This window comes from Leopardus geoffroyi, chromosome C2, assembly GCF_018350155.1.
Source record: "Leopardus geoffroyi isolate Oge1 chromosome C2, O.geoffroyi_Oge1_pat1.0, whole genome shotgun sequence".
Lineage (NCBI taxonomy): Eukaryota > Metazoa > Chordata > Mammalia > Carnivora > Felidae > Leopardus > Leopardus geoffroyi.
In genome coordinates this window covers 153,025,196-153,039,155 of record NC_059333.1, presented here as the reverse complement: position 1 = coordinate 153,039,155, position 13,960 = coordinate 153,025,196, and the positions used below count along the sequence as shown (strand labels likewise).

The window sequence follows — 13,960 nt, the reverse complement described above, 5'->3', positions numbered from 1 at the left end:
TCTTTTCTCAGAATCTCCATGTGAATGCGTTTGGTTTTGCCGCTGGCAGAAGAGTACCCCAAGACTTTTAGCAGAAGTTTTGTGATCTCACGACGGGGAAGGTGGTGCACAAATCACTTAAGGACACAAAAAGGGGATCGTACCAAAACAGCTTTTTGGGATAGATAAACTCCAACAGTTACCACGCGGACTCAGTGATTTCCTACGCTGGTACTTTCCCCATTAACCCTAAGCACGGGCCCTTTGTGGCCTCTGCCCAGAGTACGTTGACCCACCCAGAGGTGGTTTGTGGTGGGACAGCCCTGGATGCATTCCCAGGCACTGCTCCTGCCCCTCCAGGTTGTCAGTCTCCTCCCCTGAGTGTGTTTTTCGTTTTATTCTCATTTTTGCCTTTTATTTCTGACTTTCGGCAGCTTGTCTTGAGGCCCAGATAACAGAAAAGATAACCTCACTCCCTCCGGAGGGACAGGACAGGCCGGGGGGCGAGTCCATGGCACAGGGTCGCCCTGGGCTTCAGGAAGAGGGACTTTGCCCTGGCCAGCCCTGCCCCAGCCGAGCACGTGTTCTCTGTCCCACATCTGCTGTTTGTGTTTTAAGTGCAATAGAAGACTTCGGTCCTCCCATCAGTTACTTGACAGACGGCAGAGTTTAAGAAAGGGTCTTCATGCCCTCACACATCTTATTTCTTCATGAGGTCAGGGTTGGAGTTAGGAGTGTCCAAGGACCTAGCTTCAAAGTGACTCTTTCTTGGCACCCTGCACAGAGTAACGCTGCTCGGAGAGTGTCAAGTCTGACTTGTGCCTGAAAGGATCTTTGTTTTGGAGTAGTGCTTAGTCCTGGGTCGGGAGCCTGTCTGCTGGGTTCAGGAATGCAGATGGGGCCTGACCCTGAGGCTGGGTCAGTTAATGAGCAAGCAACCCCCACCAGGCTGAGGTCAGAGGAGTTCTGTCGGCCAGCAGGCTTGGACTCCCATCGACCTGCTGGCCCTCGAGGATTCGCATGTTGAATAACAATCCTTGAGCGTGACTTCCTGGGGCCCCTCATCTTCTTGTGCTGAGTAGGTCTCCTGGTATGGGGGCTCTGGGGGGCAACTGCACGTTCGAGTTTTCGCGTTGCATTACGGCCACGAGTACGTGCTGCAGTTGGCCGCAGTGTGCTTTTCTCTTTCCAGCATCCCAGTGCAACGTCAGCTTGAAGAAACAGAGGCACCGTGGCATCCTCAGCTCCTTCTTCTGCTGCTTCCGTGATTATAATGTGGAGGCCCCGCCAGCCAGCGGCCCCAGTGTGCTTCCGCCGCTGGTGGAGGAGAACGGTGGGCTTCAGAAGGTCAGTGCTGGAGGGGACCTGTGCACTCAGCAGAGCCCCAGGAGCTGCAGGTCTGTCCCCCCACCGGTGAATATCCTGAATAAGAGTCTGGGATAGCATGTGTCCAGCCACTCACTGTACAGCCCTGAAATTTCCACAAAAGATCATGTGTTTTGTCAGAGGATGGGTCAGTCGTTCCCATTTAGCAAACGGAATATTTGATGAGAGTTGGAAGAATCACTTCACATTTTTATAACATTCTGTCTTGGGAAGTCGGCTGCGTGAGATGGAGAGTTAAAGAACCAGTAGCAGAGAGAGAAATGGGAAGACAAATGAAGAAACAGAGGCGTGGGAAAGAACCAATACTAAGTATAAATGGATTCAACTACCTTGTTTAATAACACACGTTATTACACATTCTTTTATATGCAGCAGATGAAAAGTCCTAAGTCAGATTTTTCACAGTACATAAAGAAAAACTAAACTCCGCCCACATGCTGCCTAGTGGACGTATCTATCCTAAACAAAGCGACTCAGAACAGTTAAAAGGGTGAGTAGAAAGATATCAGGCAAGTAGAAGCAAAAAGAGAGCAGGGATTACAACATTAATCTCAGTCAAATTAGACTTTGAGGTAAGAATCACCACAAGAGGCCAAGAGGGATTATTCACTGTGAAGACAGTTGAGATTTTGAGGACGCAAAACCCGTAAAACTTCATGTTCCAAATAATGTGAGCGAAGGACATGAGCAGGCATGTCACAAAATAGGAAACATAGGCCAGTAAACATGAAAAAATGTCCAGTATGGCTGTTAATCAAAGAAAAGCAAACCAAAGTGTTGAGATAGCCCTTTCCACTTATCAAATTATTGAGGACATTTGTAAAAATATTTGGATTCGGAGGAGGGTAGTGACAAAGGGGTTAGACGATATAAATCAGTTATTTGTAGCCATGTTAATTGGTTACAACTTTCTGGAAGGAAATTTAGTAATATAATCTTAAAGCCCTAGAAATTATTTATTGGCATAATTATGGATTATTGAACTACAACACACTATCCAGCACAGATCATAATGTTGCAAAATTGTAAGCAACCTGATGATCAACAATAGAAAATAGAAAACCCATAGAATAAGCCTATACTCAAATAGTATGCAGCTATTAAAAATTACCTCTCGTAGGGGCGCCTGGGTGGGTGGCTCAGTGGGTGAAGCATCCAACTCTTGATTTTGGCTCAGGTCATGATCCCAGGGTCATGGGATCGAGCCCAGTGTCAGGCTCTGCACTGAGTGTGGAGCCTGCCTATGATTCTCTCTCTCCCTCTGCCCCTCCCCCCCACTCATGCTTTCTCTCTCTCTGTCTCTAAAATAAACAAATAGGGGATAAAAGACTTCAATGTAGCAGGTGAGTATATTTATAAATACATATACATAGTCCTACATGCACACACAGGCATTCGTAAGACTAGAATGATATATGCCGAAACATGAAGAGACTATCTCGTACTGGTGGGATTATGTATAGGATTTTCTCCCCTCTCCTGTGCTTCATTTCTTTCTCTCTTTTTTCTTGTAGCTTTTCCCAATTTTCACAAAATAAGCCGAAATTACTTTGGGGACTAGAAAGTAAGTTATTTTTAAAGTGCATATGAATGGAAGGAGAAGGGTTCTGGGAAGATGACAGCCTGAGCGCATGGCTCTGACTGTTGAAATTCTGTCTCTGGATAAACCCGGTGAGCCTGCTAGTGGAATCCGGAAAGCGCAGTAAGGCTTCTGGTTTTCCTGACATCTCCAGGGGAAGGAGCAGGCTCAGGATTCATCCTCTCTGAGCCTCCGTGAGAAGCAGGGAGCCACCAACAGAGGAAGATGCTTGCCTCTCTTGGAGTCCTAGGACAGAGACTGGAAATGGATGGTCCCATGAGGTCCACCGGCCAGCAAGAGCTGTGGATCCCCTCGGAAAGGGCCCGCGCTGCCCTCTTGATGTGTGCGGTCCTTGGAGGGGCCGTAGTGATGAGCTGAATTGCTTTCACTTCTTGTGCCCTAAAGCAGCCCACTAGGTGCAGAGACTTTCTTCCTGTCCTTGTGGTTTGTCAGTTTGGGCTCTGCTGGACCACAGAAACATTGCTCCTTGCCGGACCTGGCAGTGCTCCCTCTGCCACTGTGGAGAAGGTCCGAGTCGAAAAAGTACACTATGAGGCTCCCACTGAGGTAAAAGCAACAGAAGAGACAGAAGAGAACTTTAGGAGGCAACTCAGGAAAGGATACGTCAGGAAACGAATTTCGAGGACAAAAGTAACTTCTGGAACTTCAAAAAGAAATCCCATGATTTCTAAATATAAAAACTTAGTAAACAAACTGAGAAAAAGGACAATGAGGATGGTCACTGCTGAGGCCGGAATTAATGTGCTAGAGCAAGTGGAGAAAATATCTCTCCGTTCAGACCAGAGACACAGAGATGATCGTTGTGGGAGGAAGGGGGAAGGGTAGGAGGAGGCATCGAGGAGCGCTCACATGCAAATAAGAGTGCCAGGAAGAGAAGAGGTAGTGGAAGGAATTTTTCTTGAGCTGAAAAAAAGTACGAATGTGTGGATTGTAAGGGCTTTTACCAAGTAAGTATACAGTGAGATTAGCGGGGCAGGTCAGGGGAGCACATGCCTGGATGTGTGCTGTTGAAATTCTGAAATTTAGGGGCCCCCCGGGGGGGGCTGGTCAGCTGAGTGTCCGACTTCAACTCACGTCCTGATCTCACTGTTTGTAGGTTCGAGCCCCGCACTGATCTCTGCACTGACTGTGTGGAGCCTGCTTTGGATTCTCTCTCCCTCCCTCTCTCTGCCCTTTCCCTGCTCCCCGCCACCCCACTCTCTCCCTCTCAAAAAATAAATAAACTTTAAAAAAAAATTCTGAAATTTTAGTGTGAAGAGACAATCTGGCAAGCTACCAGAACGAGATATTTTCAAAAGAAAGAGAATTACAGCAGTACCAGACTTCACATCAACAATACTGAAAGCCAGAAGACTATGAAAAAAATTTTTACAGGCTATTGAGAGAAAAGAATTCCAGACCAAAAATTCTATATGTGACCAAGATAGCATTTATCTGTTGAAGCAAAGGGAGTGCATTTTCAGACATGTCGTGATTCAGAGAGGGGACCGAAAGAAGCCTGGGTGAGATTGATATTCCGTTATGATACAATTCTAGAAGACGTAAGAATAAGTACCACCTGTTAGGAATAGAACCGTACAAGCAGCACAGTTAGGAAATAGATCCTGAAAATTCACAAGGAGTGAAAGGAGAAATGGGCAGCAACGTGAGTAGGCCGTCAAAATTGAGAAAGGGGGAAAAGAACAAACATCAATAGTAAACCTAACATAAAGAGGAGGCATAAAAACCAAGTTCAGTGAACCAGATTCCCCTCACAAAAGACCACGACCATATCAGATTGGCTTGACAAATTCATCTGTATGCTGTTTCCAAGAATAGACCTGCATCAGATAGGAACGATTTTGGCAGCAAGGAAAAGAAAACTGAGAAATAATAGCTTAAACAAATAGGGGATTATTTTCTCACATAAAAAGCCTGAGTCTGGCAGTTGCCGGGGTTAGTTTAGGTGCCCGATGATGCCATCAGGGACCCAGGTTCTTTCTGTTCTTCCGTCTTTCCATTTTTCCGCTCCACCGTCCTTGGCACGGTTGCTCTCATCCCCATGCTTGTTTATTATCCCAGAGTCACAGGCTTCAGACAGCATATCCACATCTGAGGGAAGAAGGGGGGGAGGAGTACCCCCACCTAGGCCGCTTGTATGGGAAGTCAGTGCTCTCACAGAAAACCCGAGGGTACGTCTCCTTCTGTCTTCCTGGCCAGAACTTTGTCACACGGCTACCCTCTGGCAGCAAGGGAAGGGAGGCCCAAAAGGGGAAGACTTTAGACTGGCATATTCCTGCCCTCCGCAGAATCAGAGCTCTCTCACAAAGGAGAAAGGAGAAATGACTGCTGAGTCAACGTGCTAGTCGGTGTGGGCTCGGTTAGGCCGTAGGCACAACCCCCAGACCTCAGAGGCTTCAAATGGTAAAAGTCTGTTTTTCACTCACGCTACACGTTGATCGTGGATTAGCTGTGGCACTTGTCCGGTAGATCTATAATGTGAGCCCCCTGTGTTGTTTAAATTTTTCTAGTAGCCTCATTCTTAAAAATATTTCTTAAAAGTTGAAATTGCTCTTAATAATACATTTGATTTAACCAAAGATCTCCAAAATATTATTTCAACATGTAATCAATAGAAAAAAACTATCAATGAGATAAAATTTATACTCTTGTTATCTTTCTAATTCTTCAAAATCTGATATGTATTTTATACCTATAGCGCATCTTAACTTAGCTCTAACCACCTTTTCACAGGGTCAGTAGCCACATGTGACTCATAGCTACCGCTATCAGATTGCATAATGTAGCTCATCCTCATTCATGGACTTAGACTGAGGAAGGCCCCATCTTTTTTGCTTTCATCGTGGCCATAGCAGGAAAAGGGAGTGTGGTGAATCACACTGGCTCTTAAAGTCTTCACTCAGAAGTAACATGCCTTGGGGTGCCCAGCTGGCTCAGTCGGTTGAGCATCTGACTCTTGATCTCAGCTCAGATCATGCTCTCAGGGTTCGAGCCCCACATCGGGCTCCATGCTGGGCATGAAGCCTACTTAAAAAAAAAAAAAAAAAAAAAAAAGAAGTAACATGCCTCATTTTAACTTACATCTTCTTGGCCAAAGCAATTCACATAACTATGCTTAACTTCAAGGAGCATGGAAGTGCAGTCCTACTGTGTGCCCAGAAAGAAAACTGGAATTACTATTACAGTAGATGACTAGTAGTTTCTGACCCAACGTCTAATATACGGTGGTTTTTAAAAGATGGAAAATAGATGGGCAAAATGGAAAAAGCAGATCAGATAACCAGAAAGCAAAGGTGACAAAATCGGTATCAGACAAAATTCGAGGCCAAAAACAAACAAGAGAAAGAGGGACATTTTCTAATGATAATAGGTCTGATACATCAAGTGTGTAATAGCCATAACCTTTGTATACTAATCAACAATATAGACAAGTATGTAGAAGAAAACCACTTAAATACGATAAAAAACTGTCTTCTAGAAATACAGGGTGCCTGACCGGCCTAGTTAGTGTAGTGGGCGACTCTTGATCTCAAGAGTTGTAGCTTTGAGCCCCGTGTTGGCTGTAGAGATTACTTAAAAATAAAATCTTTGGGGCGCCTGGGTGGCGCAGTCGGTTAAGCGTCCGACTTCAGCCAGGTCATGATCTCGCGGTCCGTGAGTTCGAGCCCCGCGTCGGGCTCTGGGCTGATGGCTCAGAGCCTGGAGCCTGTTTCCGATTCTGTGTCTCCCTCTCTCTCTCTGACCCTCCCCGTTCATGCTCTGTCTCTCTCTGTCCCAAAAATAAATAAACGTTGAAAAAAAAAATTAAAAAAATAAAATAAAATAAAATAAAATAAAATCTTTGGGGCGCCTGGCTGGCTTAGTCACAAGAGTATGTGACTCTTGCTCTCGGGGTTGTGGGTTCAAGCCCCACACTGGGTATAGAGATTACTTAAATAAATAATATTTTTTAATAAAATAAAATATTTAATAAATAAATACAGCAAGCCACATAGGAAAATCTCTGGCAGTTTCTGGCTAATGTAAGAAGATAAGAAAATGAAACAATTGATATAAATATGAAAAATATTGGAGTTTAGCTTTATTTGCATATGACATGATTACTTACATAGAAACCCCAAAATACTTCCAAAAAATGGAATCATTAAAAGGTTTTGCTCTGGTAGCTCTTAGTTATGGAGAAATGTGTTAGGTTTCTAGATAAGACTTAAACTTGATATAGAAGAAATAATGTCGAAGAATAGCTGAGAACATTTTGGGAAAAAATCATGAAAACATGACTTCCCTTAACCTTACTCTACATTGGTGTGGAAAAACCTATTCGTGGAATTTATATGATGAGATTCCATTGTAAACCCTGTTGCGGCCCCAAATTCTAACGTGTTCCCTCGGTGAGCTTTCCTCGTACTCTCCCTCCCCCAATTTAAATCATTGCTTTAGAGAATCGCCATTAGCAAAAGGACCATCGTTGGTACCCTAGGCCTGTGAAGGATTCAAACAAAGAGAAGAATCACGGCTGTCTTGGTAAAAGTTTTAATTTAAAAATAGTATTTGCCTAGGTGAAATGGCATGGGAAGATGGTGGCGTACCTCTGGCAGGTTTCTTGGAGTAGCTGGCTGTATATGTGAGAGAATAAAGGCCTTTCAAGGCAGTTCTCTGGCAGAGCTAGGCTTACCCGGACTCAGTATTCATTCCTGGACTTCCTTCACTTACGTTTGTCACAATTGCTTTTCAAAGAATTAACTCTAAGTAATGCATCATTTGCATTGCACTTACTATTCGGTCTGTAAGACCAGACCCCACAGAAAGAACCTGTCAAAGTGGGGCAGCCACTGCCTAGAGGACCCTCTGCCCTCCCTCTCACTCAGCTTGGTCAGGACAACTGGAACACAGCCCAGGCACATTAGACGTGGAAGCTGGTTCTAGGCCCATCTCTACCACTGGCCCCCAGCTCTCCCTGCCTCTTGGAACTCAGCATGCCAGAAGCAGAGAGAAGGCTGTGGACAGAGTGCAACAGGTGGCATCTAGGGTTCTACCCACATTACGTATTCGCTTTGTCCTGGAGAGATGCTTCAGCAGCAGTGGCCTAGAGTGGCAACTGTTGCCTCCATCACAGTTACAACCTGGACCTGCCCGCCAGTTGCCCAAAATAAAAGGGTGTGCAGCCCCTGACGAGAGGCAAGAAGAAGTCAGCGCCCAGGAGACCCCAATGGCCCAGACCACGGAGGACTAATCAGGGAGAGGACAGAGGAGAGGGATTGCTGAACACTCCCTAATACGTGCATACCCCATGCGTGCGCGCAAACTTCCGGGGTGATTTTCCAGCCCAAACATCTGTCCAGAATAGCACCTTCGGTCCTAGCCTGTGTTTTGCCAAGCCCTTCAGGTATTTGCTGTTGTTATCTCTTCCTTCACTGATGTGCTCATCTTGTCTGAAGGTACACCTGTGTGTTGGGCTGTTTGTAGCCTCCCACTAGTGCAGTGGTTCTCACTTAGAGATGATTTTGCCCCCTAGAGAACATCTGACAACATCTAGAGACATTTTCGATTGTCGCTCTAGGAGTTCTACTGGCATCCGGTGGGTAGAGGCCAGGGATGCTGTGGAACATCTTACAATGCTCAGGACAGCCCTCGCAGCAAAGAGTTACCAGGCCCAGAATGTCAGTAGCTCCAGGGTTGAGAAACTCTCCTCTGTCGTGACCCAGCAGGCTTGTGAGCTTCTGCTTAAAGTCTCCCCACCAAGAGCAGCCACCTCCTAGATCCAGATGTTGGGAGTAATATTACTTAAGAGCTTCTGAAATGAACTTCTCTGCAGAAGTTCTTAAAAATGGATTTGATTTGATTGCACCTTTGTGTTGGAGAGCAGCACAGCTCTGCCTTGAATAATGGCAGAAGGCAGTTTAGGATCCTTAAGGCAAGCCCCAAGTGTCCTGAAAAAGGAAAGAGCCATCAAGAGGATCTCGAGAGGAAACAGGAGTTGCTGTTACTCGGCAGAGGTGGTAACTAGGGCTGCACATAATCAAGAAATTGCTAACTGGTGTTTAGAGTCAGAGCGGAGCCCAAAGAGGTGCCAGCCACCTACCACTGTCAGCAATCTGGTTTGACCCCTTCCCATGAGACCCTGGTCACAAGCGACGCCCTCAGTAAAGATGGATACACTTTTCACGATAGTTCCATGTGGGAGACCAGGAAACAGTCTCATATCTCCTCATCAGGAACTGTGATGCTGGTATTTATTGCCTCCCATCCTTCCATCTAAAAAAGAAGAAACAGAAACTGGAACTGCTCAGTGGAGAGAATGGAGAAGAAGTGTTATTTTGTTAGCATTTATTAATGATGCTAAAATAAAATGCTTTGGAGTGCCTGGATGGCTCGGTCGGTTAAGCATCTGATTCTTGATTTCTGCTCAGATCATGATCTCACGGTTTGTGAGTTCAAGCCCTGCATTGCACTGACAGTGTGGAGCCTGCTAAGGATTCTGTCTCCCTCTCTCTCTGCCCCTCCTGTGCGTGCGCTCTCTCTCTCTCAAAATAAATAAATAAGCTTAAAAAAAATAAAAATGAAATGTTTCCATCAACCGGGTTTGGAATGGCTGGCATTCCAGGGCTGCAGAATGGGTGAGGCCCCACTTTGAGGCCTGAATTTTCTTAACACTCCCTGCAAATACAGGTTCTGTTCCCCTTAAAGGGGACTCTGTCTCCATCGCTGTGGCCTCAGAGGGAATTTCTTGTGCCTTGCCTTGTCCCCTCTGTCCAGTCCTCCTCTAGAAGAAAACCTGGAGTGACCAGGGGATTCCTTGTAATCTGATAAACTAGTCTTCCTTCCTCTACATATTGTATTGACTTAAGGCTTAGTCTTTTTAGGGAATAACTAACTTAAAAACAAGAAATAAGGCAGTTACTAGAGGGATTAATGGATCAAAGTAGTATATGGGCTTTTGTTTATATTTTTCAATTAAGGATTAAATTCCTGGGAGTAAGGGAGGCACCATTTAAATAAGCAAGATTAGGGGCACCTGGGTGGCTCAGTCGGTTGAACGTCTGACTTCCGTTCAGGTCACGATCTCCCCCTTCGTGGGTTCGAGCCCCGCCTCAGGCTCTGTGCTGTCAGCCTGGAGCCTGCCTCACATTCTGTATCTCCCACTTTCTCTCTGCCTCTGCCCTGCTTGTGCTCTCTCGCTCTCAAAAATAAATAAGAAACATTAAGAAAAACATTTAAACGCGCAAGATTAATGAGCCTCAGGAACCCAGCCTGGTTTGTCAGGGGTGGGGGTGTCTGGGAGGCAGAGTGGAGCCCAGGGCCCTAATTGGGAAATCGTTGGGTTCCTCCCGTTCATTGAACACCACCAGGGTGCAGAGAACAGGAAATCATAGGGCTGCCGTACTCAAGAGTGCTTTGAAGTTTCTTTTGAGTATATGATCTGCTTACTTCTCTTCAAACCTGACAATGATTTCTTTTTTCTTTTTCCTTAGGGTGACCAGAGGCAGGTCATTCCCATACCAAGTGTATGTATATTTATCAAATTTTATTTAAACACGTGTAGAATCTTGTAGCTTTGGGCCTACTAATATAAATGGTTATTTAAATGTTCTTGCATACATTGAGTTTTAGCATATGGTACAAACAGCTCTGTTCTGTTGAAAAATGAAGCTACATTTTAAACTGTGAGTAGAAGGTTTCTCAGGAACAGCAGGACAACCAGCATCTAGTCACCAAATTCTCACCTTTCCTTTTTTTCTGTGAAGGGCCTCCAAGCTAAGGGGGCCTGCTGCCCTTCCCCACCCCCAGCACCTCAGCCCCAGCTCCATAGACTGGGAGAACAAGCTTTTGCCCAGACGTAGGATTCTGCAGCAGGCTGTGTCCCAGGGGGCTCCTCCAGCCCATGTCCTGGGTGAGCAGACCGTTTATGATTTACTCAGCAGGGTCAGTAGCTTGGCCTTGGCTCTAAGATCAGAAAAAAATTGCCCCAATTGTATTCCCTGAACTTGAAGCTGTTCCAGCTGGGCACTCCTGTGGGCCACCATTTCTCTCTCCAGCCTCGGAAACTGGGAGGGGAGCCCCACCAGTGGTCAACATCAGCACGGGCCACCCCTCAGACATCCACGGTCCCCACTGTCCCTGCTCTTCCTCCTCCTCTGACAGCAAGAGCCATTTAGCCTGAGGCTAAGCCAGCAAGAAACAGACCAGTGACCGACTCTCCAAAGAGACTTGCGCCAGAGATGTCCGTATCCAACAAGACCTTTTAAACAGTCCTGTGTCCTTATGGAAGGATTTAGATTTTAAACGATGTCCATAAATTGATACTTTAATCCCTAAAGAGTCTCTGATTCAGATTGTTTGATTCACATCTGTGCATCTAACTTTCCTTGGACTTTTTTATCTCACAGAGGAGAGTGGATTTCATTACTACAGGTTGACTCCAAATTGGTAATGAGTGTCACTTATAAACTAATAAATTGCCCCCTAATTTTTTGATAATTCCATTTTTCTCAGGACTTCAACTCTCCATTGATTAACAAGTTTCAAGGGTTTGTGGAGTAGTTCTGACTTCACCAGCATGCCTGGAAGTCAGGCTTTGTCAGGAAGACCGACTTGATTCAAAAAGATTGATCAGGCAGCAGGGCTTCTCATCCGGTGTTTGAGCAGGATACCCAGTGGGATTGTTACCAGAGGTCTCCTTTTAACCGTTATGCAAAGTAATTTCATACATTTCTTCCTACAAGGTAACCTACATCAAATGCGGGACAGGTGCCACCTCTCCCCCTACCTGTGATACTCCCATAGCACTGGTTTCTCTCAAAGTTCAGTAAGTGCCAAACCAAGCTTTTGTCAGGGTAAAACTCTGCCGCGGAAAATGACCCTTTCCCCACAAATCTCAACACATTCTAGAATCCCAGAGTGAAACAGCCAAGGGGAAAAAGATCCCTTATATAATTTAGTGCGGTGTTAGATCAATACACTGCTGGCTCCTTCCTACAAATAAGAGTCTAGGTCAGGCCTCGTGAATCTCTGAAATATCTTGCAGAAAAACAAAGCCTAGCTAAAGTAACTTGCATCATTGAGTGAGAGCTTCCAGAAAAGCAGTCTACCGATGGGCATGCACGACTGAGCCCAAGTCCATCTGGAGTCCAGTTCAGCCCCAGGATTCGAGACTTGGGATCCCCTGCAGAATCCGTACGCACATGGCAAGGCCACAAGTCACATAAATGAAATAGCCGTGCCCTTTCTGGATCACAGGGGACCTGGTGGGTGCCGGGAGCCCCTGTGAGCTTGGGGTGCCGTACTGTAGGGCCAGAAATCCAGGCTTGTGCTAATCCCAAACCAGGGCCTACAGCCTCTTGAAAGCTGTTTCCAGGCCCTGAAGGTGAAAGGTACCCCTGAGCCTGTGGGTGCCCAGTGTAGTTCTGGCTGGAGCCCACTCCCCCCCCCAACCCCACCCCCACCCCCGCATCTCTGCTTCCCACCATGCCCCTCTTATTTCATTGTCATGCTACTCCCTTAATGTGTGCAGCTTTGGTCTTTTGATTTTTTACTAAGCAATAATTCAAGCTCATAGTTTTAAAAAATACTGTAAGAATAAAGTAGAAAGAAGAAAAAAATCTCCCAACATGGTCCTAATCCCTGAAATAATCACTTTTAATATTTGTTATGTATCCTTTCAGAAATTTTCTAAATAAACACAACCATATTTACACAAATGAGAATTTTGCAAGGTATTTTTTTGCTTTAAACAATATACTTTGAGCATCTTTCCAAATATCAGTGCATAGTGATCTGCCTCATTGTTTTACTCATCCTTGATGGCATTTACTTTGTTTCTACTTCTCAACTATTACTAATACTTCTCTTAGGAATATTCCTGTGCATGTATGTTTATGGACTTGAGTTATAGTATCTGTTGTGATCAGTTCCTAATTGTAGAAATGCTAGATCAAAGGATATAACTTACATCTTGGGTAGATTAAAGCCAAATTGTCCTCTGAAAGCCTAATTTACATTCCCACCAGGAGTGTGTGGGATTGCCCATTCCCTTATCAGAAATGACAATAATCAAATATTTAATTTTTGCTGATCTGTGAGTAAAGAATAGTGTATCAATTCATTGCTTTGGTTTGCATTTCTTTATGAATGAGTATGAACATCTTTTCACAAGTTTATTGTCCATACGTCTTTCTGCCTCCCTATTCATTTCTTGTAGAGTTTATACTGTTATCTTTTTAATTTCAAGGAAATTAGGACTTCCCCCCCAATTTATGGTGTATCTTCTGGCCTTGTTTATAATCATTTTGGCCACAAAGAAGTTTAATTTTATACAGGCAAATGTTTTAATCTTATCCCTTGTGGCTCCTGGTTTTTTATGTCACACTTAGAAAGATCTCCCCACTCTATGACTGTGACCCATATTTTCTCCTAGCGTTTTAATGGTTTTATCTCTACACTTAAATCTGTGATCCATCTGGAATTCACGTTGGTGTAAGGCGTTAAGTAGTGATCCGGCTTTATGGCCTTTTCCGAGTGGCAAGTCACATGTCTCGACACTATTTATTGATTAATTCATCTTTTGTACACCTGTTGAAAATGACATTTTTATCTGGACTTGATGTTACAACATTCCGCTTAGTAACGTTTGTTGCCCAGCCGTCAGCTGGGATTTGGGGCCCTCCACACATTTTATTGGAAGCCTCGTGGGCTATCCAATAATAAAAGTCAGGTAGTAAAGGATAAGGAAAAGAAGCAGAGGGCCAGCTTTAGAATCCCCTGAAGTTTGGGTGGCCTTGGCTGAAGGTGAGAGTTCAAATGCTTTGGCCCCAGCAAGGAATGCGGAATGTGACTGGGGCTGTGACCCGATTCCTCCCATTGCTGCTCTTGGAGGAATCTCACTCTCGATGCTCACGATGCTCACGGTGCAAGGTTGACAGCGTAGCTGAGTCACGACGGTGCGAGAGGAGAATAAGAGGAGAAATGAGTTTTCTAGCAATTAGTTTCTGCTCTGTG

The 13,960-nt window shown here is 45.1% G+C and overlaps 1 protein-coding gene across 5 annotated transcripts in view; it reads left to right on the top strand.

Moving 5' to 3' along the window:
• The window catches only part of CTDSPL (CTD small phosphatase like), a 120,638-nt gene that overhangs the window by 83,269 nt on the left and 23,409 nt on the right, over positions 1 to 13,960 (top strand). For 3 of the 5 annotated variants that reach the window (XM_045436572.1, XM_045436574.1, XM_045436571.1), the window contains exons 2-3: positions 1,172 to 1,326; positions 10,438 to 10,470. In XM_045436572.1, coding sequence (XP_045292528.1) covers positions 1,172 to 1,326; positions 10,438 to 10,470 — 188 coding nt within the window. The remainder of the gene's footprint in view (positions 1 to 1,171; positions 1,327 to 10,437; positions 10,471 to 13,960) is intronic. The other 2 variants (XM_045436575.1, XM_045436573.1) reach the window with 1 other exon arrangement.